Source organism: Mus pahari, chromosome 4, assembly GCF_900095145.1.
Source record: "Mus pahari chromosome 4, PAHARI_EIJ_v1.1, whole genome shotgun sequence".
In the NCBI taxonomy this organism is placed as follows: Eukaryota; Metazoa; Chordata; class Mammalia; order Rodentia; family Muridae; genus Mus; species Mus pahari.
Genome location: NC_034593.1, coordinates 22,854,191 through 22,882,128, shown reverse-complemented (window position 1 = coordinate 22,882,128; position 27,938 = coordinate 22,854,191). Strand labels below are relative to the sequence as shown.

At 43.6% G+C, this 27,938-nt stretch overlaps 1 protein-coding gene across 4 annotated transcripts in view; it reads right to left on the bottom strand.

Moving 5' to 3' along the window:
- The window catches only part of Pld1 (phospholipase D1), a 185,426-nt gene that overhangs the window by 63,535 nt on the left and 93,953 nt on the right, over positions 1–27,938 (bottom strand). For all 4 annotated transcript variants that reach the window (XM_029537928.1, XM_029537927.1, XM_029537929.1 and 1 more), the window contains 7 exons: positions 27,427–27,485; positions 25,978–26,070; positions 22,250–22,402; positions 19,224–19,373; positions 18,112–18,195; positions 11,793–11,874; positions 4,585–4,695 (listed from right to left, as the gene is read on the bottom strand). In XM_029537928.1, coding sequence (XP_029393788.1) covers positions 4,585–4,695; positions 11,793–11,874; positions 18,112–18,195; positions 19,224–19,373; positions 22,250–22,402; positions 25,978–26,070; positions 27,427–27,485 — 732 coding nt within the window. The remainder of the gene's footprint in view (positions 1–4,584; positions 4,696–11,792; positions 11,875–18,111; positions 18,196–19,223; positions 19,374–22,249; positions 22,403–25,977; positions 26,071–27,426; positions 27,486–27,938) is intronic.

The following is a 27,938-nucleotide window of genomic DNA, read 5'->3' as shown; positions in this document are numbered from 1 at the left end:
ATAGACACCTGGAAGGCTCCTTCTGTGAAGGGACGTGGGAAAGCTGATAAACTGCTTCAGGGTGGATCCCTGTATGATCCCGTATTTCTGCAATTAGGATGACCCCCAAAATGTTGGCTAACGCTTTCATTTATTGTGGTAAAATCCACACACAAAAAAATGAAGTTTACCACATTACTGGTGTTAGAGTGCATCACTCAGCTTTACCAGTCATCAGCCATCCAGCCTTCCTTTCTGGTCACTGAATGTATTTGAGAAGGACTGATGTAGGCCTTCTTTAACTGTTGGGCAGAGCCCATCAGTGAAGCCATCAACGGGACCCAGCGCCTTTCCCTGGGAAGAGATGCTTAACTATTGACCCATCTCCTGGCTGGCTGGGTCTATCCAGATTCCTCTTCCTGAGCTAGCCTGGGCAGGTTTCGTCCCATTCACCGGGTTACTGGGGGTGCTTGTGTTCACAGAATCTCTGGAATCCTTCCCACTCCTGTGGATTCTTCCCCATTGTCCCTCTTTCCCGCCTTGCCTTCAGAAACTCCAGTCTTCTCCTTTCTCCTCCTCCTTCCACATAAAGGGTTTTGAACTGGTTGGTCCTTCTAAGTTGCTTCCACTGATTTTTTTCCCTGTTGTGCCTGTGGTCTATGCACTCTTTGTGATTTCCTTCCTTCTGCCATCTTTAGGTTTGCTTTCATCTCCTTTGTCTGGATCCTTACGTTTTAAGTATAAACTGACATTTTGAGACCTTCCCTCTTTTCTAGTGAAGGATTTATAGCTATGAACATCTCCCCTTTGTACTGATTTTGCTAATTCTTGTCCATTTTGATATGTTCTTTATTTTGACTTAACTCCTACTCACCCTCCTCCACTTTCTCCTCTTCCTCCAACAGGACCTCACTATGTAGCCCTGGTTAATCCGGAGCTCAATTTATAGACTAGTATGTCCTCAAATACAGACATCCTCCTGCCTCTGCCTCCTAAGTGGTGAGATTAAAGGCAGGAGCCATCACACCACCCTGAATTCTTCCTTTAAAAACACTTTAAATTTCATTTTAAGTGAGCATGCAGAACAATAGATTTCATTATACATGACATCATCAGACTTCCTTCACATTCTCTCTCCCTTCTCTTGCTGACCACCTTCCTGATGCCAACCAGAGACCTGGCTACTTTACTTTCACATAATCTCTCTCTCTCTCTCTCTCTCTCTCTCTCTCTCTCTCTCTCTCTCTCTCTCTGTGTGTGTGTGTGTGTGTGTGTGTGTGTGCGCGCGCGCGCGTGTGTCTGTCTGTCTGTTGGTCTGTCTCTCTGTCTCTCTGTCTATCTCTCTCTCTCTGTCTCTGTCTGTCTCTCTCTTTCTCAAGCACACACACACACACACACACACACACACATATACACACACACACACATACACACATCACAGGGTCCTCCTATGTAGCTGTGGCTGACCTAGAATTTACTTCATAACCTTGTTGTGGATGGGCCTGGTGCTGTTTGTATGTTGAGCTAATTCTGCTCTCCTCGGAAGGGCTGAGAACAAGGAATGAGTCATACTCAGGTGACTTCTTGTGAACCAATCCCTGGTTGGAGAGGGGACAAGAGGAAGCAGGAGAGAGTTAGGTCCTCTTTTGGATGGGGATAGCATAAAGACAAGATGTAATTACTAGTGTCACCCGGTTTCAGTGGCGGATCCATCAGGATTTGCCATTGGTGATTTAGATTAATAAGGCCGACAAGATTAGGATTTTAGTTGTTGCGCCCAGCGCAATTGACAACTGAGTTACCACTGTTTCTGAACTAAGTCTGTGTGGCGTTTTCCTTCACGAGGTAGTTCGACTGGGTTCAAAAGAGAAAGGTATGGCGGCAAAGTGTGGGTTTGCCAGATGTGCACCACAAAGGTTGCAAGGGGTTTGAAGCATGGTGCTGGCGTGGAAGCAACCTGCCAGTATGAGCTTAGCGAGCTGGGTGGAGTTGTTTTAGGACCAGGCCAGAGAGTCTCCATGAGATAAAAACAGGTCAGCCATTGCCCGCCAGTGCATGGCTGGCCAAGCTGCAGAGCAGAAGCACAAGCTCGGGAATGTGCTGGTTCGTTTTTTGGGGGTTTTGTTTGTTTGTTTGTTTGTTTTGTTTTGTTTTTTTATATTTCCTGCAACATAACCTAGACTGGTCTTGTGCTTATGACAATTCTCTTTCTGTCTCCCAAGTGCTGAGATCGCAGGTGTGGGCCGCTACACCCACTGTAACAGCTTCCTTAGTGTAGCGTTTTAGAAGCTAATTCCCTCTTTTTTACATAAGTTTGTACACAGTTCTATGTTTTCAGTTCTTTTGAGTATAGACCTAGAGGTGGAATTACTAAATTACACGGCAACTGTATCCTTAACTCCCTGAAGAATAAGCAGCTTGTTTTTCAAAGTGGCTGTACTGTGATTTACCCGACCAACACGTATGAGGGCTCTGTATTCTTAGCAACACGGACAAAGGTTCTGTATTCTCTGAAATACAAGATTCCACCCGACCATTGATTGTAGCTCGCCTAGTAGATGTAAAGTAGCACCTCTCTGGGTCTTGATTTACATTCTCCTGATTACCAATAATGTTTGATGTCATCTGGTGTGGCTTGGCTTTTGGAATCTTCTGAAGGGTCCATTCAGAGCCTTGCTCATTGGAAAATGTCTTGTAATGGTCAATTTGTTCAAGGACTCTGTATAAACTGGAAATACAGCCCTTTTCGGGTCTAGGATTTGTGAATATCTCCTCCTCTTTTGGCTTGTCTTTTCACATCATCAATGACATCCTTCTTGTACTCTTACATCTGATGAATGAGCATTGAGATGTGACTTATTCTCTCGGCTGATTTTTAACCAAATGCGGTTTATAACTTACAACTTTAAGCCTGCTAGAGTGTTAGTTTTGTGTCTTGGTGGTTGGATGACATTTATCACTAGGTTTTAGGTCTAGTGAAATGTCAAAGAGGTTCTCCAACGGTTTGTCATTTCAGTTACTTTACCCACATCTCACCCTAGACATCGGTGATCTCAAAACCTTTAGCATTTCACATCCTAGAACAAGGCTCTCCATTGCTCTCAGCAGTCAGAGACCTCTGTAGTGCTTCTAGGCTTATCTTAGTGGTGATGTGGGCAGGAGACAGAGCTCCTGATTCTAACGGTACAAGAAACATATTCTTGGCTCCACTTTCATCCTTCGTTATCAAGGTCAGAGTTGAAAAAAAATGTAAGATCAACTCACACCCATCAATAGAGAGAATATGAGGAAGTAGTTTAGCTGAACAGATAAGTCTCAAAAGAAAGATATTTTAAAAGGCATTCAACATCCTCCTTCGTCATCAAAGCAATGCAAATTAAAGACATTTTAAGATTCCACCTTGGCTGGGCAGAAGAGCTATCTTCAGGAAAACACAGTAAGTGCTGGAGAGCGTGTGGAGAGAGGGGAAGCTTTGTTTCACGCTGGTGGAATAAACTGGTGCAGCCACTGCGGGAATCAGAGTGCAGGTCTCTAGAAAACTAAGCCTGGAGGGGTAATACATCCTTTCCAGAACCTGGGAGGCAGGTAGGCAGAAGGTCTCTGTGAGCTAAAGGCCAGCTTAGTCTATGCGGAAAGTTCCAAGGCGACCAGCTAACAGAGTAAGATCATATTCCCAAGGAAAAAAGGAAAGAAAGAGAAGAAAACTGACATTAAACTGCGATAGGGCTCAGCTGTACTCTTAGCTAGACAAAGAGCTCCGTTCCACCACACTGATCCTTGCCCATCCGCATGCATTGCTGTTCTGTTTGCAAGGACAAGCAAGTGGAACTGACCAGATGCCCATCGACAGATGAATATGTACATGTATACAAAATAGAATTTTATTTAGTAACCATGAATGAAATAATGACATTTACAGGAAAATGGATGAAAAGGGAAATTATTATATTAAATAAAGTAACCCAGACCTAGAAAGGCAAATACCAAATGTCTTCTCTCATGTGTGCATCCTAGGTTTAAACATGTATTTGTATGTCTTTTTTTTAAAGATTTGTTTATTATATGTAAGTACACTGTAGCTGTCTTCAGACACTGCAGAAATAGACATCAGATCTTATTAAGATAGTTGTGAGCCACCATGTGGTTGCTGGGATTTGAACTCTACACCTTTGGGAGAGCAGTCGGGTGCTCTTACCCCCTGAGCCATCTCACCAGCCCGTATTTGTATGCCTATCTGTGGGATATAAGTAGGATCAAGAAACTGAAAAGAGGATTATGGGAGAGGAAGAGGAGTCTTAAGGGAGTGGGGAACGGGAAAGAGGACATGAAAATACATGGGCCATGAATGCAAAATAAAGGCTACTATGGGGAGGGGCATAGGGGAGCAGGAGGCTGGGTGAAGGGGATGGGGAAGGGGTTCAATAGAAACACAGTATGTGTGTGTGAAATACCCATGCCTTTGTATGCTAATTTTGGAAAGAAACACAAGAAAGTGTAATGCTGTCTGCATTTCTGAAGATTTGATTCTGTTCATTCAAAATGAGCATTAAGGGAATCTATACAGAAATGGCCCCTGTGGGATAGTAACCATTGGTTCCAGAATACCTTTATGTTGGGGTGCAGCCGCATCAACGTCCGCTTGCTGTACTCGCTGTTGATCCCAAGGGCTAGCTCCACCTCTTTGTAAAGCATTATGAAAATCCGCACACCTTGTTGCTGTCATGAGAAAGCAGGAATGAGCCCTTAGACAACTATAACATCCTTCCCTTCTTTCCCCTGTGCTAGATTTCCTTTACTCTGGAAACTGGTATAAAAACAGTTAGCAAACAGACACAATGGCATACATAATATTAAGACACAAATAAAAAACATGAAACTTAGGTATGGTGGCAAATACTGGTCATTTCAACACTTGGGAGATGGAGTCAGGAGAAACTGGAGTTCAAGACTAAGCTCAGCTTCAGAGAGAGTTCAAAGCCAGCCTGGACTATATATACTACTCCCTTCTCCTTCATATATGTTCAAGCACAAGAGTGTTGGTACTGTACTAATGACAAATCCATAATGCAGAGACCAATGCCTGAAAGTGTACAGTGGCTATACCCTTCTGAACACTGCCAAGCACTTACCACCCAGGAAAACTGTGCCCTGAGTTTTCGAAGCAACAGCTAGTGCCAAATGTGCCCTAAATGTCTCAGGGCGGAGTTTATATAGAATTTTTCTTTCCTGAAAAAAATATTAACATGGAGACAACATTTCTAAATCCTCAAGGATGAATGTGCTAGGTCTTACCTCACACTTAGATACTGAACATCTGTGTCACTAGCAAAAGGAATTCTCTGCACCAGTAGCTAAGCGTAACATAGACACAAATTAACACAGATCTGCCCCTAGATGGTGGGCCAAAAGAACACAGCCGGGGCTGTTGGGACCCAGTTCACTGTCCTAAACGAGAAAGTATCTTTCTGGTAAACTCCTACTGACCTGTGCCATCTGACCGACAAAACCATGTGTTTTCACAACACTACAACTTCGAACGCCATGAGAGTCCATGCCCTTAGGTGGCAGGTAACAGGAAGAAATATAGTTTCCCACTGTTATTCAGTCAACATGATATAGTATGTGAATTTTATATAAGGCCACATCATGTCACTGGTTAGTTACAGCTGAAATGAGTCTATGGTTTTGGAAGGACAGTAGATTTACAATCAGGTGTTCATTGGGTGTATTAGAAGATATACACCCCCCCTTTTTCTGGACAGACAACAACAACAAAACCCCAAAGTAAAAATTTATCTATATGGCACACCTGCTTGCATATGCATGTACGTATGAAATTCTGCTTCTGTAGTTGACAGCTGGACTTGGGAACTTTTTTATTGCTCCATGTATCTATTCGATTACTATTACAATCAAATGAGAAAGTATAAGCTGACTCAGCAGATAAAGGTGCCTGCTGCCAGGCCCGATGACCTCAGTTTGATACCTAAAGCCCATGTGATACACACTAACGTGTGTCTTCTTTAAAGACTGATGTGTTAGAGAGATCACTCAGAAGTTAAGAGCATGTTGTCCTGGAGGGTGGGAGTTTCACTCCCACAACCCTGACCAGACAGCTTACAACCTCAGTTGCAGGGAATCTGACACACATCTCGGGCCTCTGCAAGCACCATGAGCATGCACACACGTTCACACAAACAAACATAATTAAAAATGAGAACTGTCTTTCTATTGAATAAAGACATAACCACGTAAAAATATATGGAAGAAGGGAACAGCTTGATTTCCGATGGTCTGGCCAGGCAGTGCTCTGTAATAAAACACTAATTGAGGGGTCAAAAGAAAAGTCAGATTGTATTATTTTTCTGTTTATCATTCAGCGATCTGTCTCTTTTGAACATTTTAAACGTTCTGAGTGAACTATGGCCAGTGCTAAGAAGAAGACACTAGGGGAAGTACACTTCCGTTTAAAACCTGAGTAAGCAATGTATGGTTATACCCAATGCCATTCCTCCTAGTTCATTTATTTCAAGTGGATGAAATCCTGCTTTTGTTTTTAGAGAGTGTTTCTCTAATTCGATTGTGTGTACGGGCGCATATGGTATATGTGCAGCACTCGGGCATTCCCACGCACAGGGGACCCTGTGCATGAACAACAGAGAAAGGCTCTTTGTGCCTTCCTCTGTCCCTCTCTTCCTTATTCCTCTGAGGCAGGTCTCTCCCTCAAACTGGAAACCACTGTTTGGTGAGGCTGGCAAGCCCTGAAAGCCCTTTTTCTGCTCCACAGCACAGGCATGATGGAGACACACTAAACTGCACCCGCCTAGTTCCCTGTGGACGTGGATCTGAAATCAAGTCCTCACAAGTTTGCAGCAAATATTTTTAACCACTGAGGCATCTCTCCAGGCCTCCAAATTCTGCTTCTTGAGCTTAAAACATAGCATTCGAGAAGGTCATGAAGGTCAGTATTTGCAAATTAGGTACTTGGCCTAAATCCTGCAGTTTCCTACTTAGCTGAATAACTGATGGATTTTTAGATAATGAAGATGTTAACGCTAATGGATTGCACTAATACCTTCTAATTATTACACCTGGCATTTTCTTTCATATTATGTCTTTTCTCACTTGATTAAAGTGACTCTAAAAGAAATAGAATAAAAATTCTGCCTGCTTTTATCTTAAATACCAATGACTAACAAGGAAGTAATTACACAAATGTGATTTTTAGTGGGGCTTATCTTACATACTTATGCTTATACCTACAATAAACAGTTAATTCATGGCAGATCCCCATGATAATAAGGCAATGATTTCTTTTCTTTTACAAGCTGTATTACAACACAGTCACAAACTATGAATGGTGAAGGAAAATCATTCCTTTATGGTAAAGGCATTTGCTTTGTTATAATTGAGCAGGCTTATAAAACCATAGAGTGTATTTCAGTAAACCAAAAGCTCAATCTACAAAACACAGACGCCAAGTCTGTAATTTTAAAAAGGAGTTTGAAGTAGCCTTCCTGTAGGCAAACAATGAATGTACTGAGACCATAAATCAGTAAAACAAACCCATTCATAAAAGCTTAAAAGAAAAAATTTACCTCAGAATAAACCTAACCAAATAAATCAGTCTTTTACAATGAACACTAAGCAATTAATTACAGACAACACGCTAAAGGTGTGGCTTAGTTTGTGGAGTGCTCAAAGCCCTGGGTTCTGTCCCAGGGTGCATAAGCCAGGCATGGTGGTGCATGAAGCAGGGGGATTAGAAGTTCAAGGTCAGTTGTACAATGAGTTGAGTGTCAGCCTGGGATATGTAAGACTGTGTGGACTATCAGAAGAAACTGAAAAAGTGGAAAATTCTCCTATGTTCCAGGATTGGAAGAATTAATTTTGCCAAAATGGCTGTGTCCCCAAGATTGCCTACAGGTTCAGTACAATCACTACAGAAACTCTAGTGATATTCTTCACAAGATTAAAAAAAAAAATCCTAAAATTCATAAGATTCACAGACGCCGAAAAGACCTTAATAAGCAGACAAGGCTGAACAAGAGAACAATGCCGAAGGTATCACCATGCCTGACTTTAAGTTATACTACAGAGCCACCAAAGGAACAAAACCAGCATGGCACTGGCCAAAAATCAATACACAGATCAATGGACTAGAAGAACAGACCCAGACTAAAGTCACGTGGTGTAGCCACCTGCTGTTTGACAAAAGCAAAACAAACAACAACAACAACAAAAACAACAATGTATTAGAGAAAAGATATCCACTTCAGCAAATGGCCTGGGGAGTGGGGTTTCAACATGTAGCAGAATAAAACTACACTCTGACCATCTTTATCCTGCACCAAGGTCAACTCCAGGCCAGGCAAGGCTTTAATCCCAGCAGCTGGGAGGCACATGAAAATGGATCTCTGTGGGTTCGAGGCCACCCTGGTCTACATAACAAGTTCCAGACTATTCAAGACTATATAATAAGACCTTTTCTCAAAACATACATGCATGTTCCCACAGGCACACACATAAATACACACACACACACACACACACACACACACAATTTACTCCCGGAGGGACCTTTGTGAAATAACATTTCTTATCTTTGATGAACTTAAAGCAAACAGAAAGTTCTAGAGAGTAGCCTCCCTGAAAGGTGAGTTTCAGCAAACGTGTATTTGGGTCCCCTTCCTAATTAATTTGTCATCAGATACAGTGGCACAACATGACAAACACAGGATTTTTAGGGGCTTTGGATACACAAAATATACATGAAGACAATGAAAAGAAAAATAGAGTGGAACTCCAAAAGATCCCTTTCATAGCCACCATCATCTCTGATTATTCAAAACAGCATGGCTCAAATATTTCCAAAAATACCACCAACTTGGCCCACTGTCTGCCATTACTTTATACAACCCTATCCTAGAGAAGTAATTCATTGCCAAGAACTTCTGGGGAGGGGTCCAATATGGTAGGAAAATGGAAAACTAACCATGAAAGATAAAAATTAAAGAAAAAAAAAGCAGAAATCATATCCTCATGATTTAAATATAAGGAATAGTGGGCTACCACAGCCCAGATACCTGTGTCTTTTTAACCAGTTTTGTTTTGTTCTGGAGTTATCCCTACAAGCTATCCCAGCCTTCAGCTTAGGATCCCTCTGGTTCTCTGGGTAGAGGAGTGGGAATCTATCTCCCTTCTCTGGTGTGGACTTCTTTCCCACTGGCAGCTGACTATAGCCCCAGGAGTCTTGTGTCTTATGGTGCAAAAGAAAAAACAAAAAAGTCAAATTGATAACAAACTCAATGAGAAAGCAAAACCTTTATCTGACTGTGGTCAGCTTCCTGTTCTGGAAAATTCCTTTGATGTCAGTCTCATATTCCTAAGACTGGAACCTGCAGTGGCAACCACATTAGCGACAGATTTGCTCTTTTAGGCACGGACCTAAGAGAATTCATTTTAGGAAAGATCCCTGCTATTATTATGCTTTTCCTGTTATCATTAAACATATGTAACAAGCTCCCCATTCCCCCAGGAACAGTCACTGGGCTTGATCTCTAGTTCAGAAAGAAAGTGGAAAGAAGAGACAGAAAGAGGAAAGGAGGAATGAAGGAGGGGAGGAAGGAGAGAAGGATGAAGGGAGGGAAAAAGAGTTGAAGTTCCTGAAGCATCCAGCACCAATGCCACATCTGCAATGAGACCCCCACATCTAAGGCTCAGGGTTAATCATAGAGGAAGTGTTAGAAAGATTGTAGAAGCCAGAGGACCAGGATGTCTATGTCTCCTCCATAGGACAGGAAAACTGTACATGTGTGATCTCTAGTCTTCCATGGCTGAGGAATCACAGCATTTATTTATCAATACTTCCTTATGCTCCTAAACATGGAGAGGCATTCAACAAACTCATGTGACTGAAACCTAAAATAAGTGAATTCCCAGACAAACACCTTGGGCAGGGTCTCCCAGTGTGAGCAAAGGTTTCCGGTCAAGCCCTGAGAAGTTTGCAGGCATAGGTTCTTAAGGGGGATCAGGAAAGGAGCTGCTTCATAAAGAAAAATGGGGAGAATTCCAAATCCTTTCATGAGTAGGAAGTTGGTTGGTAAGGCTAGGTATGAGCCTAGGATGCAACAGTAAGATCTGGGATGGGCTAAAAAGACATCCACTGTAGGCTCCGTGGTGACTGTGTCTTACATAGCTCATCACAGATACACTGAGTGAGCTATTTAAGGACCATGTGAATAGAACTTCTACGGCTCAGTTTCCTGTTTTTGTGAATGGAATAGATGATTCTGCCCACAAAGCCCTGCTGGGCGAATAGCTGGGTGGATAGAAGAAAAGTCTACCTTCCCTTAGTATCGGTGATGAGGTCTGTGAACTGATGCCTGTGGAAACTTTTCTGGAAGGTATAGGGAAAGGACAATGGAGAGGGGGAGGAAAAATGGGGGGGGGGGAACGGGAGGTAGAGAGATAGTGAGAGAAAGGAGGTAGGTGTGAGCAGGGTGTGCAGACCTCCAGACGCAGAAATGCTGGCCCGAGTGACTTAGACATCTGCTAGAACATGCTTCAGAGAAGGGAGTGGGGAACAAGACAGATTGAAGCCAGAGGAAAAGAGTTAGCACTCCCCAATTAAAGGATTAATGATAAGCCCAGGCACATTCTAATTCAATCACATAAGCAGAATTTATTAGCAATATATATGTAGCTACACTGCTTCAGCTGTTAACTTTTTATAACAAACAGAACACACTCAGTGTTCGCTCAGAATCTACAGGCTAGCTTCACTGTAAACCGTCCTCAGACTGAAACCAAACCCCATACTTCTTAACATCTTCCCTGATATTGTATGTGTCTGTGTGTATGTAATGGAGAGTGTGATGTGTGGGGGTTGGGGTTGGTGTGTGTGTCCGTGTACATGTGTGTAGAGACTGGGGAATGATATCTATGTCCCCTTTATGTCACTCTCTACATTATTCCTCTGAGACAGGGTCTCTCTTTGAACCCAGGGCCAGGCTGGCAGCCAACAAAAGCCAGCAATGCCCCATCTCCATCTCACGTAATGCTAAGGTTACGGGTGCATGTGAGCATACCTGACTTTTTATGCGGTACTGGAGATTCAAACTCAGGTCTACACTGGTCAGCAAAAGCTCTTACACGCTGAGCCATCTTCCTACCCTACCCCAACTTTTACTCCATATTCTTCTCTTCCAAATGAATGGGGAAACAGGAAGTCCCCCCAACAAGTGTGAGTGTGTGTGTGTCTGTGTGTGTGTGTGTCTGTGTGTGTGTTTGCGTATGCTCACGTGCTGGTTTTCAAGCTTTAAAGCAGTAGTTTTCACCCTGTGTGTCATGACCCCTTTGAGTTTTGAACAACCTTTTCATAGGGGTCATCTAAGAGCATCAGGTAATATATATATTACAATCCATTAACAGTTGAAAAATTACTTATGAATTATCAATTAAATTAACATTGTAGTTGGGGATCACCACAACATGAGGAACTGTATTAAAAGGTTGCAGTATTAGCAATGTTGATAACCACTAAAGTAAAAAAGCTATCAGTACATTGCCCAGGCTGGTCCTGACATTGCCTTATTGCCTAGGCTAGCCCAGGCTAATCCTTCCTCTACCTCCTAAGCATTGTCATTAGAGGCGTGTGCCACCACAGTTGGTTTTATGTGGTTCTTGGGATAAAACCCAGCCAGTTGCCTCGAGCAGGCTAAGTGATCCATCAACTAAACCCCACCCCACGCATCCATGATGGATGGTAAAACAAGTGTGTGAGCCCATCTAAAAATGCTATAAATACTCACTGCTTTCCGTTTGAGGATGCAGTCCAGCCTCCAGCGGTTGCCTTCCACCACTGGGCGCTTCAGGAAGATTTCTGGACTTAACCTGAGGTCACAAAACCAAAAGGAAAGGGATTGAAACAAAGAAAAAGTTTTCTGTCGCGGAGACCGGTGGTGTTAGCCACGGGCCACCGAGTCTACTGCGGGGCTTCTCCTAGGCTGCAAGGCTATGAGTAATGTCATAGAGGAAACTTTGTCCAATTAAAATAATCCAAGAATCACACCCATATCTCAGCGTTTGGGAGATGGAGGCAGGAGGGCCGCAAGCTGGACACCACCCTTGGACTACGCAGAGAGCTTGAGACCTGTACCAAAATAAAATGTTGTACACACACACACACACACACACACATGCATACACACATGCACATGCACACACATCAGAAAAAAAGACCTGCCCATGCTTGCAGCTGTATGATGGATGCTGTATAGGAATACTTACAGAGACATACATGTAGCTAAATTCTAAGGGGATAACCAGAACCTTGAAATTCCTAGGCCTCTTTCCTAATCTTAGGATTCCTCAACTCTGGGTATCTCATTAAAAGAGACAACCTCCTCTGTAAGTGTAAATTCAACTATAGCAAGCTGAATGCATTCTGACACATTTGTACCCATACTGACTTCCAGTTATAAAGGAATTTCCTGGTTCCATGGGGACCTGGAGCTTTCTGAGAAGGACACTGATCCTATTAACTTCCGTAAAGGTGAGAGTTATCCCTTGGTCTCTTCTGTCATGGTAAGTCCAGCCACAAGGCAGCTAAGAATACCCACTGAGTCACACTCCCCACACTCCCCATTCCTAGGGTCTAAAGGGAACACAAGTTCAGTCTATATTTGATATAACTCCTCTGAAATGAGAAACAATAAGAAAAACATCTCCTCTCCCCAGAAATGGGAGAACTGATGTAGCAGGAGACATGAGGATTAGTCTCATGGAGTTCTGTATGGGAACATGGGCCTCTAATAGGTCCTCTGCTTAAGGAAAACCAGCAGGATTTGTGAGAGACAAAGACTAGAAGAAATCATTTGTATGCTCCATTTTATCCATTAAAAACAAAAATAAAACCAGCTTCAGGGGGGCAGGAAGAGCCAGAAGGACTGATGGGAAATGCTGTTTACTAGACAGAATGGGACCACTACATTGATGAGTTCACAGCAGTGGTGTCTGTGGTGGTGGGTGGTGATTGACTGGGGGCAATGAAATCCAGTAGAGGGTCAAGGTTGTGGGGTATCAGGATCGACTACTGGCTGCTGTGGGGAGAGCTTTTAGGGACACCTTCTATTAGTTTGGCAGGAATTTGACGTTGGGCTAGGACAAGGAAGTAGGCTCAAGATGTTTAGAGCTGAGTAATGTGTTCTTTATATCTCCATGGGTCTTGTTAAGACCCTGAATACCGTAATCGTGGGACCTTTGTTTATGCTTTGTTTGTTCCTTAACTACTTCATCTTTGACCTAGAACTGGCCCTATTCCTTGCATGTACCTAGAATGGTATAAAAGCAGGCTAAAGAAAAAATAAACCCACGTCAGCTTCAGAACTGGCTGGGGTCATGTTATAGTGTTGTCTAATTGTCCTTTTCTTTTCAATACTCATTCCCTCCTTGGAAACCCAGTTGACTGACTGAGCTGGTTTTGTCACTGCTGGCTGCTGGGGTGTGGTCCTTGGAAAGCTGGCCAAGCTCCAGGGGCTAGTCCTACATCCCACATCCATACATCCCACATCCATACGCATGCATACAGACAACACCAACTGGACACAGTGAGTTGAAAGCAAAGGACTTGAAGTTGGGAGGGGGACATGAGGACAGGTTGAGATGAATTGGAGGGGGAAATATAATAAAATATACATTGTCCTCATGTATAAAATTCTCAAAAGAAAATATATATTAGAAAATAAAACCTTCATATTTTATAAAAGAATAAAAAACTTTCTACCTAAAAATCAAAAGAAAGTTATTCCTAAAATTTGAAAGGCAAAGTAATTCATATTAATTGAAAAAAGGAGGAAAAAATAAAACTGGAACAAAACATGCAGAGAACATTAACTAAATTCAATATCCACTCACAACCAAAATTCAATATCCACACACAATCAAAATTCAATATCCACTCACAGTCAAAATTCAATATCCACTCACAGTCAAAATTCAATATCCACTCACAGTCAGAATTCTTTTTCTTATAATTTTTTAAATTTCATGTGCCTCGGTATGTTGTCAGCATGTATGCCTATGTAAGAGGTCAGGTCCTCTGGAAGTGGAGTTATAAGTATTGTGAGCTGTCATGTGGATTCTGGGAATCGAACCTGGGTCCCTTGCAAGTGTAATCATTGCTCTTAACCACTGAGCCATCTCTCCCCTCCACAATCAACATTCTTAATGAGGTGTGAATAGAAATGAGCTACTGACTAGAAGGGTGACACCACTTCCTGTTCTTGCAGAGGACTGGAGTTCAGATCCCAGCACCCACACTGGAGGGCTCAGAGTTGTCTGCTACTCCATCTCCAGGCCATGCAATACCTTTGTCTGGTCTCTGTGAACACCTTCCTCATGGCATATATGTGCACATACACATAAATAACTGTTAATAAAAAAATGAACTTGCTCAATAAAGAGTACGTGTTCAAAATGTACCCCAGTGTTCTATGGGGGAAAGAAAGACATGGAGAGCAAAACCACCTTGACAACTCATCTTATCTTATGGTGGTTCTAGCCGATGCAATAAGGCAAGAGACTAAAATATAGAGCAAAGCAATTTGAAAGACAGCAGTTAAGTCATCTTCGTTTATAACTCATGTCACGGAAGGAGAACAATCTGAAAGAATCTTCAGAAAGGTTGTTAGCAGTGAGTGAATTTAGCCCTGTCACAAGATATAAAGTACATGTACAAAAGCCTACGTTTACAATAACATTAAAAATTTGAAGTGCTTACTAATACGTTTATCAAATTGTACTTACTGGAGCCCTATAGAGGTTGGCGAGACGGCTCGGTGAGTAACAGCACTTGCTGCTAAGCCTGAAAACCTGAATTCAATCCCAAGGACCATGCAAGTTGTCCCCTTTCTTCCATGCAGGTGTCGAGCATATGCATGCCCAAAATGTTATTTTATAAAGAGCTCTATGCAGATCAGTACAAAATTCCACTAAGAAAATTTAAATGAATTCCAAGTAATGGAGAATCAGGCAATACTCACTAACTGGAAAGTTCAGTGAAGGGTAGAAAAACAATTTAAAGCAGTGTGGCATCAGTACTATGTTTATTGGTTATTTAGTCTGGAAGGAAAATCTAGAAATGGGATTAGCACAGATGGCTCCAGAGAACTCTAGTTCCAGCTTGGGAGGGCCAGGGCAACAGGACAGAGCACACAGGAGATTCCAGCTGGAGCAGAACTGATCCTGAGAGCAAGATGTAAGTCCCCAATGGCTCAGCTCCTTATCTCGGAAAGGTTTCAGAGTCACATGTCAGAGGAGCATGAGAGAAGACGCCCACTTCCAGCTAGGGTACTAAAAGGAGAAGCTGGGAGAAATTTGAAAACTGTTGGGTGACCGTGAAGAGTGGGGGGCTCAGGAAAAGCTGCTTATGATCTCCTGGCTCATTCACAAGCTGTCCCCGTGGGGATTTGATCTGCAGCAAAGGAGTTTAAGGAACTGAACTTATAGAGCGCAGTCATACCCCAGGAAGACCATGCCACCGATAGACCCCCAGGTAGTGTACACTATATAAACCAGACAACAGCAGAGCTTTGGGAATACAACTGGCATTAAAACCCCACCCCTGGACAGATGGTTGTGAGCCACCTTGTGGTTGCTGGGAATTGAACTTAAGACCTCTGGAAGAGCAGCCAGTACTCTTAACCACTGAGCCATTTCTCAGTGTACATATATACATAAAACAAACAAACAAATAAATAAAACCCACCCCCTAAAAGTAAGTAAGTAAGTTAATAAGTAAATAAGAAAAGATCCCTAGGGGTTGGCAAGAAGGCCTGCAGTTGAGTGGATTTGTTGCTCTAGCCGTGGACCCAGGTTCACTTCCAGGCAGTCAAATTCCAGTTCCGGATCTGACACCTCTGGCCTCTGCCAGCACGCAGTGCATATACATACAGGCAGATCAGCACTCATATACACAGAAATGAAATAAATAAAACTAAAAAGAATTTTTAAAGACCTCAAAGGCTGCTTTGAACTTTTTACCAAATCCAAAGGAGGCAAGCGCATGCCAGGAAGCAGCCGCCACATATTTAAATAAGACTGAAACTCTTAGCTGGGAATGGTGGTGCATGCCTCTGATCCAAACACTCTGGAGGCAGACGCAGAAGGACCCCTGGGTTTAAGGCCAGTCCGGGCTACAGAGCAAGTTCCAGGACAGCTGAGGTACACAGAGAAACCCTGTCTCAAAAACAAAACAACCAAAAAGGAAAGGAAAGGAAAGAAGACTGAAAGTATTATATCATGTTAATTTTCTAGAATACATTTTAAAAACATACTTGGTACACAGCAAAAAAAAAAAAAAAAAATCAACTTGCATGAAATAAATACCAACAGGAATTGTGGATGCTGAGATTACCATTATTTACTAATGTATTTTAAAACTCTATTGTCTGTCTGTTTGTCTGCCTCCCTCTGAGTGTGTGTGTGTGTGTGTGTGTGTGTGTGTGTGTGTGTGTGTGTGTGTAAGCACACTGCACATTTGAGGACAGATGACAATTTGTAGGAGTCAGTTTTCTCCTTCCACCATTGTAGGTTCCAGGACTGACTCTTGGATTATCAGGCATGGGGTGACAGTGCCTTTACCCACGGAGTCATCTCAAAAAGTTTAATCCCTCATCCAATATGAAAAAAGCATTACAATATATAAAGAGGGATAGAAGGAGAAAAACCTCAGAGGAACAGAAGATACCAAGAATCAGAAAGTTCTAAAATGACAGACATGATCACCACAAAAACAGAGAAACAAAAGGTCCCAAACCTCACTTCATAGGATCGATACCAGAATGAAGGATGCATATGTTTGAAGGTGGCTAAAGCACAGGGGCAGGCAACACGGCCCAGTGGGTAGTGCTTGCCACCAAGCCTGCCGACATGAGTTTGAGGCCTAGGACCCACAGGGTGAAGACAGACTGACTCCTCCAGGCTGTCCTCTGACTTCCACATGGGGCAGCGGGCAAATGCATGTGCACATACAAACCTATATGTGCACACCAAACAATTAAATAAATGTAAACTTAGAGAAAAAAAGAAACTATGTAATATAACAACCAAGAGGGAAAACATTTAAAGATATGAAGACAACCTTGGCGACTGTGAGACAGCATGGAAAGGAGAAATCTTTGAGTTATTGGAAGCTTCAAAGAGAAAAAAACTCGTGTATACACACACACACACACACACACACACACACACACACACACACACACACACACACACACTGAGAGGTCCAAAAACCTTGGGAATAAAAATTCCAACTCCCCAGGAAGCAGACTGGGCTCCTCAGAAGGAGCCGCTGACAAGGGGCCTTCAGTCAGTGACAGCCCTGACTTAGGAAAGATAAAATGTCTGGACCTGAGCAGTTCCTGCAACACCTAGCCATGGGAGATAACAAAGCCAGAACTGAGCTGGCTTCTAAAACTCTTCAAGGTCTCACCAAATATAAGGAAACTAACTTAGCAACCAATCAAAGCTGTGCTGACGTCACTGCTTTGCCCCTACCAATCACATTAGAGGTTACCTAGCCCTTCTGGAAAATTCCCTTAGCGCTATGTAACAGGGAGCCTGTGGATGTCATATTGGGACATGTCTGCTATTGGCAGCTAGTCGGTGAAGGCCACAAATATCACAGGACAGCCCTCCACAACAAAGATTGCCTGTCCCCAACTGTCACTAGCACCAAATAAGGAAGGAGGCCCTAGAACTAACTTCAGGTTTCCTTATTACTGAAGTGAAGCAGAAGACGGGCTCACATTCCTGTTGCTCTCCCCATGCCCCAATCTAGGATTAAAAGAAAAAAAAATCAGGATGATATTCTCCAGCTTAATATATGAGTAGTATTTGGAAAGAACAAAGTTATAAACCAAAGCAAAATTTCAGAGCCAGGCATGGTGGCTCAAGTTGGTAATCCTAGCATTTAGGATGCTGAGGCAGGAGGACTGCTGTGAGTTAAAGGCTATCCTGGACCACATAGTGAATTTCAGTCTACCAGGGTTACAAAGCAAAACCTTATCTTCAATAATACATTTCTAAGTGTAGAAGCTTCCAGACAGCATTCTCACAAGGAATACTAACCACCAATCTGTGATAAAAATCTCTTCGGATGCCTCTTCCATTGCATTTGCGATATCTTCAAAGTAACCTTTGGCGTTCACATACCTGGAAGATAAAGAGTTGGTTCCTTCGTTTTGATTTTTTAAAATAAAACAAGTCAAAAACCAAACCAAACAAAACAAACAAACAAAACAAAACAAAACAAAAAAAACAGAAAAACAAACCAAAAACAGACAAATCAGCAACAACAAACACACACCTAGGCACAGAGGGCTCTGCCTGGTCTACATTACCACCATAACTGGAAACAAGACGGAACACAATCTCGCCTCCCTTTATCACCTAGGCAGGGCGGTTAGGAGACAGACGGGCAGTCTGCTTAAACAGCAGCTCACACCAATCCATCTTACAGAACCTCCTTACCACGTGGTGTTTCTTCTGAGTCAAACAGACTAGCTCAAGTGCGTGGGTAGAAAACACATAAATAATTTAATCGAACTTCCATTTGCACCTTTACGAGATATGTGAAGTTACATTCTGCTTTTCTTTTTAGAACTGGGCCTCAGGTAGCTTAGACAGGCCTCTGAATGGAAACATGACCTTAACATGACCTTAAGCATCTGCCTCCCTCCGCTTCCCATTGCTGGGATTACAATCCTGCGCCACCATCGCTGGTTTTATAGGGTACTGGGGATCCAACCAGGGACTCCTGCATGCTAGATGAAGATGACAACTGAGCTATGTACCTAGTTCTTAAGTTGATTTTTAAAATCCAGGCACAGTGGGGCAGGTTTGCAATCCCAGCACTTGGGAGGTGAGGCAGAAAGATCTGGAGTTTGAGGTCATCTTTGTCTACATAGCAAGTAGACCACCAGACTGTGTTTCAAAAGATCCTATCTCAGAAAACAAATCAAAGTTCCAAATCTAAAGGCAGGTACACTCCCCATAAAAAAAAAATAAAAATAATAAAAAAAAAAAAAAACTAACCTGTGATCCTACAACCCTACAACAGCCTAGGAAAGGGGAGACCTCGGGAGATCACTGAGTAATATCTGGTTAGTTTTGAAACTGATCCCAGGTAAATTTAAACCATTACAATATGAAATGAACACCGGAAGGCGAAACTGCCTCACCACTTAGCTAATGTGTTCTCGTGGATGGCGGCGTAGGAACCAAAGCGATGGTCTTTGAGGAAGTCAGTGCCGTGCTTCTGGACGAACTCCTCGATGGCACCTCCCCACCACCGGGCGTGTCTGTAGCTGTTACATTTTAAAATCAGTGTCCTTCAAAGAGAAGCAAAGTGGGTGTTGGGCGTTTGCTCCGAGTTCTATCTCTTAAAGGAGATTTAAAGATCAAGCAGGTCACAGCAAACACGAATTGGAATTTCTAGTCAACGAGCATTTAAAAAGTGAGCTTCTAAAACATCTTAGTAGAATTCCTCAAAAAAAACGTTCACTGGGTGAAAGCTTCCTCGTCAGGCGCCTCGCTCATGGAGGCAGATATACACGAGGTATATACATGGAGATATACAGATATATACACGAGGGCATTTAGTGCAGACCTTGAACTGTGTTGGGAAACCAGGAGGGTTGTGGAAAAAATATAAAGTAATGTCATGCTCTGTCAGAGTTGTTCATTCCTCTAGCACGGGTTCTTGATGTGTTTTGTTTTTTTTTTTTGGGGGGGGGGTGATCCTTCCTTTCCCTTCTTTGAATCCAGCAAACTTATACAAAGCAACATAGCCCATTCCTTTAGTCCTGGAGGGCTGGGGCAAGCGTACAAAAGCCAGTCCCACCCCACAAGAGTAGGTCTGAGGACACAGCAGCTATCTTGCCAGCAGGAGGGGACACATCAGGTCACAGATGCCAAAGCTAAGCAAACTTAGGAAACTGTGTCTTAATGGCATAGTTTATCTTAAAAATTTATCACCTGACGTGGCTGATTAAATTGCTCTGGAATTAGACAGTTTGCATCGGGTTTTTTGATCATGTAAACAAGCTACCTTAATTTCTTACAGGATTAAAACTATTGAGAATTCTGGCAGAATACAGAAAAAAAAAATGTCAGTTGTCAGAATGAATGACTAGGACCAAGAGATGGAAATAAGTTCCCTAAAACTTAGGTTCAGAGGACAGCAAGGTCTGGCGCTAGCTGCCGTACACCATGCTGATAAGATGGTTAGAAGGCAGAGCTTTGCTTCTGTTTAATTATTGGGGGGGGGGGGGATACAACAGTTCTCATAGAAAGCATGGAAAGGGCCATATTCACAGGTGCTACAATTAATTATTTATAAATCTCAGGGATGTCTAGATGGCTTCTCTCAATGCTTCACAGATGGATGCTGGCCTTAGAAAGCTACTGCCCAGCAGAAGGGCTGATGCTGGGGAGGCATGGGGAGAGGAAGGTGAGATAGCGTGGGGTGGGAATGAAGCTTCCCCAACTGGCGTAGCACTGGAGTCATGCAGGAGCAAGAGGGTTCAGAAGACGCCTGGGGTCCTCCTGCCCGTTGGTCAAGCCTGTTCTGGGAAGACAGCTGCGTGGAAGAGATGCATAGCAGGCCTAGTGGTCCAGGAGAGCAGGAAACTGTTCCAAGCACAGAAATAGAATGAAGATGAACCAGATGGTTCAGCAGACAAAAGGGTTGCAGGGCAAGCCTGACAACCCAAATTCCATCCATGAAAACATATAGAGAGAACGGACTTCATGAAGTTCTCCTGTGACTTCCACATGTGTGGTGTGGCACTTTGCACCCCATTCACACACATACACCTCTCTCTCTCTCTCTCTCTCTCTCTCTCTCTCTCTCTCTCCCCCACACACACACACTCACACAAAACTTAAAAAAAAAAATAGGAAAGCCAGCGAGATGGCTCAGTGGGTACAAACTCAACGACCTGAGTTCAGTCCCCCAGACTTGCATGGTGGGAGGAACTGACTGACTCACACATATACACAAATAAATGGATGAATAAATGAAAGAAGGAACAAGAGGGAGGAGGCAAAAATAATAAATATGTGAGCAGGAACTGTTAAGAGCCCTGGCACAGAGCCAAGAGGCTGGGACAGGAGCATTTAAAATAAGACAGGGAAAGGAGTCCTAAGTAAATGGAGACGCTGGCCCAGGCTTGTTGGCTAAAATGACAGGGGACACTTATGGTTGGAAGGAGACAAGAGAACCCTGGATTGAAACTGGTCCATTTGGTGTGGGGCGTGGAGGCAAGGAAGCTAAGAAAGAAAGCATTTCAGTTATATGCAGAATGTTCCCATTCAGGAGAAAAGCAGGAAGCTTTTTTTTTTCTCTGTGTTGTTTTACACCCAATACCACCCTACACACATGTACACATACAAGCATACATGAAGGCACACATGATAAGCACAAACATGTGTTTGGAGGGATGTACATGTCTGTTACAAAAAATAAGTTATGAATATTCATATGCATGAGAATGATCTCACACATGCATATGCATAGCACATACACGCACACACACATACACACACACATACACTAACACATGCACACACATGCTTTTTCAAGGTATGACTACAATCTGCCAGAAAGAAACCTACATCAACACATATGTACTCACTAACAAAATATGCAAATTCCAAATAGATTCATTTGGCAACTTAGTAGAAGGGGTAGCAAACTTTGTTCTCCAGCTCCAGGGGATCCAGTGTCCCCTTCTAATGTCTGCAGGCATCTGTAGCCATCCATGTGCACACACCACCCCTCTCCCCAGGATCCAGTGTCCCCTTCTAACCTTTGCAGGCATCTGCATTCATTCATCCACATGCACATAACCCCCCTCTGGGATCCAGTGTCCCCTTCTAACCTCTGCAGGCATCTGTATTCATTCACATGCACATACCCCCATCCCCACTCCGGGATCCAGTGTCCCCTTCTAACCTCTGCAGGCATCTGTATTCATCCACATGCACATACTCCTCCCGCCATACTACACCACCATCAAAAATAAAATGTATCTTTAAATAAAAAACACATACAACAGCAAAGGTAAGTTCTATTACTTCTAATAGAGGATGAACTCCAAGCAACAATTACTAACATTTCAACCTAGTTTCCTCCTTTTTGGTTAAAATTTTAGCTTTAAAGAGACTTGGGAAAAATTACATTTTAAACATTAAAAATGTCTACCTTGAAAGATTATCGATCCGAAGTCCATATTTCGTTTCTGTCTCTTTTCTTCCTACTTTGATTCTGAATTCTTTATCTACAAGGAGGACGAAGGCAATAGCCCCGCTGTCTGGCTTCATATACAGCAGGAAAGAGTCTTTCACTATCAACCACCTGGAAGGAGACAATAGGAGGTTTGAAAGCCAAGTAACTAAGCCAGAGGATCAATTGTTACTTAAGCCTTGAGGATACACTATGGATACAATGTCATGTCTCACCTAGGGGATTTGTGCCTTTTAAAGGTCACCATGAAACAAGAGCTAGGGAGGTAGCTCATTGGCACAGGGCTTGCCTAGCATGCCCCAGGTACTGAGCCTGATTCTTAGTGGGGAGAGTAATGACTACAAAGCCAGCCTTTCTGCTGTCTGAATGCGAAGCTTCACAGTTTGGAAGTAGCTCTCAGAAGAACTTCATTCCGCTCAGTTCTCAGGAGCTTCAAGACGGAGGAGTGGAATAGCAAACCGGGAGTTACCCATAAAAGTAGCACAAAAATAAAGCAGACAAAGGTCTGTTCCCAAAGGTGCCTCTGGTGGGAGAAGCCAGGGTCCTTCCTGGATACGTGCATGGGCAGTTGAAGGGAACAGGACTGATGGATGCAGGAAGAGGGAGCCCTTGGTCCTAGCAGCAAAGAGCTGGTATGTGAGCAAGGATAGGAGGGATCCCAACACATGGAACAGGGTCAAGGCCAACCTGTTACAGTAGAGACAGCAATAAGACTGAAGTATAGGCACACTGCAAGTGTGGGGAGAGCACACATGCAGAGAAAGCCAGACACGAGCTGAGGTGACAGTGAGGGTCTGAAGGCTGAAGAGCACCCATTCCCCCTGGAAATAAGTAATCAATGTAAAGTCATCTAGAACAACTCTTTACTAAAGCTTCTAGCTGAGGTGTACTCCAATGTGCAGAGCCGTAATGTAGACAAGTCTGCACTGACTTCTTAGACTTGTTAGCCTTTGGGTATTCATATAGGCTGTGTCTTTCCTGGTTGGGAGAGGAGATGGGGCAGGTCGTGTACAGTAAAGGAATTATGTGATCCAGTTACTTAAGCAGACATCATCAAGGTCACAGCCAGTCAACACCTAACCACAAATGTCACTGAGCCTGGGGAGATGGCACACCAAAATGGAACTGGTCCTCCCAGGTTTTCTGGTGGAGAGAGAAAGAGAGAGAGAGAGAGAGAGAGAGAGAGAGAGAGAGAGAGAGAGAGATCTTGGCAGGGTATGGTGCCTGGTATCTATAATCCCAACACTTGGAAAGCCAATGCAGGAGGATTGCTGTGAGTTCCAATCCAACCTGGGTTATATAGAGAAACTGTTTGAAAAAGTGGGGTGGGGGGTTTATTCCCACTTAAAACTTTTCTCTCTGTTTTGAGCTGTCCTTGAAACAAGGCCATCAGGAGACATGAATGGAGGTTCATCTTCCCCCATCTGCCCTACTTCAATTTGTCCATCCAGAATAAATACATGATTTTGAATGCTTCTGATAGTTTACAAAAATAAAATTTAATTTAAAAAAAAATGGCAGGGTCTCATATTGACCAGGCTTGCCGTAAAGTCAGAGGTCCATCTTTCTCTGCTTTTTCAAGTGTTAGAATTAAAGGCAAAAATTGAAAAATACCCATTATGAGTGAATGTCACCTTTAGAAGTAACTCCCATTACTACTAGATGGGAGTCATCAGCCTGTATGGTAAACCTTTCTCGCAGACACTGCCCTCTGAACTCCATCGTCTATCAATGATGTCTGCTATTTTAATTCCTCAGATGTGACTCGGGGCATGCAAACGTGGAGGTGAGGCTGCAGTCTGCACCCAAATATTTGCCAAACTTAAAACAACAAAATTTCCTTCCAGGAAGAATCATAGTCTTTTGTAACTGAAACATAATTCCTTCCAAAATTTGTATCAGTAACAAAGTCTTCTCCTTCTTTTTGTTGTTGGCCCTCTGAGGGCGTCAGAGCTCAGAACTGGTCCTGGGGACCTTTGACTGGGCTCCTAGGTCCATGACCAATGCTGCACCCCCGACTCCTGAACCTCTTGCGATCACAGCACCTGGGGCTTCCCACAAGATGCTCATGACAACTCAGATGGCCAGCATGTCCGCTGCTTCCCAGCTCTCATGTGACCTCATTCTCCTCAGAGCTGCGTGAACCCAACCGAGGGCTCACTTCCACAGTGGACAGCAGCTTCAGTAAGGATTCATTCGTGGGCTTATTTTAAATGTTGAATTCTCCTGCTATGTGTACCCATTATTTGTGTGCAGTATATGGTGCTGGAATCACCTAGAGTGATTTTACTGTCACATGGCTCAGTTGTTGACTGATTCATTCAGTCAATAATCACTGGCATGTCTGAGTCATATAATGAGGTGGTGCTGGCCAGAGTCAGGAGCCACTGAGTATTGACCAGAGGTGCTGGCCAAAGTCAGGGGCCCCCAACAGCTCCAATGAGTCCCCCAGTCTGGTCTGGTAACCCAGAGTCTCTGGGGAGGGAAAAAAATATTCACTGAGTTGTAAAGCTTAGGTGTAGAAAGTTGTGACTGGCTCCTAGCAAATGACCTAGGCAAAAAGATAGGAGTGGACATCAGGGCCGCATGAATCTGGAACAACCACCTCCAGGAGATGCCACAGTTGAAGATGCCAAGGCCTACAACTCCATCCTCTTCCTGCATGCATGGTGAGTTTGTGTTACCCGTGACCCTCTGGGGCTCCCAGCTTCCAGGGAACGTCTCCGTAAGCAGCTTCCTCACACCCTGATATCCTTAGGTCAGCCTCTTCCCAAGGTTTTGTACAATTTAGGGTAGAAGACAACTCAAGTGTGAGTCTCTGGCTTTTGTATACCACTGCTTATATTCTAAGCAGATGCAGCATGATCAAGTGTGATGTTGGGGGCTGTTTTTTTTTTTCTCTGTGCATTCAGATGCTGATTTCTGTGCCCGAGATCTAGCTATAGTCTGGACACACGCACTGTAATGGACATTGAAGAATCTGCTGGATCAGTGTGGTGTGAAGAATGCTCTCCAGTTATCTCTGATTGGTTAGTAAAAGGCTGAACAGCCAATGACTGGGCAGAGGAGATAGAAGGGCTGGACTTCCGATCCCAGCCAGGTGCCTGAGAGAGAAGACGCAATGAGAAAGAGTCAGCCACAAGACAGGTGAGGGTCCAGTAAAGAAGGGCCATGAGGTGGAGCAAAAGGAAGAAGGTCAACATGAGGTTGGGCATGAGGAGGAACCACCAAGGCAGTTTGTCCCACTCATGGGGACACATATGGAACAGAACAAGCCAGAGCAACTCAAACTGCAAGAAACTTGGGGGCATATGGCTGGGGATAGCTAGATAGCATAGACTATTAGAATAGCTGCTCAGTTATTGTGCTTAAAGCTTATTGAACAAGTCAAAAAAGGTCTTGTCTCAATCATTTGGGAGCTAGCCGAGTTGGAAAAAAACTGTCGCTTTTAAATTTCATCCTATAGTCTGTGAGCTAGCTGCGCATGGTGGTGAACATCTGCGATGCCCCACTTGGCAAGCAGAGAAAGGAGCACCAGGAAGTTCAGGGTCCATCTAGACCACATAACGGCTGAGTCCGGACTGGGCTACGTCTCAAAACAATCGGTCAAAGCTAGGATTCTGACACCCAAATGCTCCGTTTATTCAACCAGACACACAAAACCCACCGCCAAGTTCCAGTCCTACCTCTTTGACCACCGGTAGCAGGCTCGTCCGTGGCCACAGCAATTCACACCTGGTATCCTGTGTCCCCCAGACCTTTTCATGATCATTCCTTCCCTGAAGGAGACATCACAGTGGGCCGTCACGTTCACACTTACAGTTCACCCTTGGCTCGCTCAGCCTCACAGCCTGCGACCATACACACCATCCATGGGCTGTCACATAACTTCCTCTCTCCCCTCCCGATCGTCACCTTCCACTTGCTTGCTGCTCTTTGTCAGCCTGGGCACGGCAGCAGGGAGACTCTTACGGGTCCTCCGTCAAATGTAGCCCTTTCTGCCTTTGTGGGCCAGTGATTTTGTCAATACAGTAGGAGCTTTGCACCCTGGCTCCTGACCTTAATGCTAAGCCCTGCCTGCAGCCCCTGTGACTGCAGCAGAGAAGTGGAATGGGCCCCGCCCTCACCCTGAGTCCAGCACCTTTTCACATGGCTTCATGCTCATCTCCATCAACCAAGCCATATGAAGAAAGCAGACCAGAGCTAATGGCTATGGAAGTGGTGAGAATTTTAGCTTGGCATGGTTGCATGTGCCTCGTATACCAGAGTTTGGTTGGTAGAAATAGGAAAATCAATTGTTCATGGTTGATCTCAGCTACATAAAAGAATTCCAGGCAAACCTGGGCTACATGAGACTCTATCTCAAAACAACACCTAATATCTTGATTTTGAAAGATGTACAATAACGTTTTAAGAAAAGAAAAATTAATTTTAAAACAACTACTAGCATTGCTCTTAGCTAAAATTAAAAGTGTAAGTTCTGAGGCTGGAGCAACAACTCAGAGGGTAAGATAACTTTTGCTCTGGCAGAAAAGCCACATTGGTTAGCTCACAGCATCTATGAGTCCAACTCCAAGGGTCAAGTAGACACCCTCTTCTGACTTCTGCAGAGGCACCCGCATACATACATACCTATGCACAAACATGCATATATAAATAGTTAATATTAATTTTTAAAATCATTAAAAAGGCAAGCTCTTTATATGAGCAAGCCCTATTATTGTGAAGGAAAAGTAGCCACTGAGTACATTCCCTGTGTATTTATTTATACATTTCACAAGGTATTATTTTTATGTCACTATCAAGAGGAATTGCAAACAGCTTGCAGAAGTGATTGGGAGAAGGCATCTTGTGTATTTGACCCCTCACTTCTGTGAGGATACTGACTGTATTGAACGTTCTCCCTTGTGGGTTACAGTGGTGGGTCAGCACACCAGAAAAAATGGGCTAGCTGCAGCCACTGCTTCCTGCAGGGGGCGCTCTGCTTCACACGAGCACCTCGCTGTAGTTGTTTGAAGTCTGGTGGGAGAATCCCAGGAAGGCCTGGCTCCCACTGAGTCACCAGCTGCTGCATCAGGCATTCAAACCCACCAGCTCCTTACACTTGCTTGTAAAGACTCAACCCTGGAACTTACAGGCCCTTTGGTCCCAGATCATGGATGAAAGACAGCTGGCTGACGTCAAGGAACTCTGTCTAAACAAAACAAAACAAAACAAAAGAACAAAAACACTTTAGAAAACAAAATAGATGAGAAGGAAAGAAAGGGATCACAGAGGGAAGAAAAAGAAGAAGACATTCATGGGTTACAAAAACCATGTATTAAATGCCACCAGACTTAAATGTGTTTGTTCACGCTACAGACTAGGTGGGTCTTTAGCAGTAGCAATGCACAGAGGAAGTGCTAAGTACAAGCATATGGGCCCAGCCTGGTAGTGTGCACCTGACATACAGCACCTGGGAGATGGAAAGAGGATGATCAGGTTGAGCTTACTACACAGTGACCTGAGTTCAAGGTCAGCCTGGGATACATGAGACTTTGTTTCTGATTTAAAAAAGGAGGAAGGGGAGGAGGAGGAAGAGGAGGAGGAGGAAGAGGAGAAGAAGAAGAAGAAGAAGAAGAAGAAGAAGAAGAAGAAGAAGAAGAAG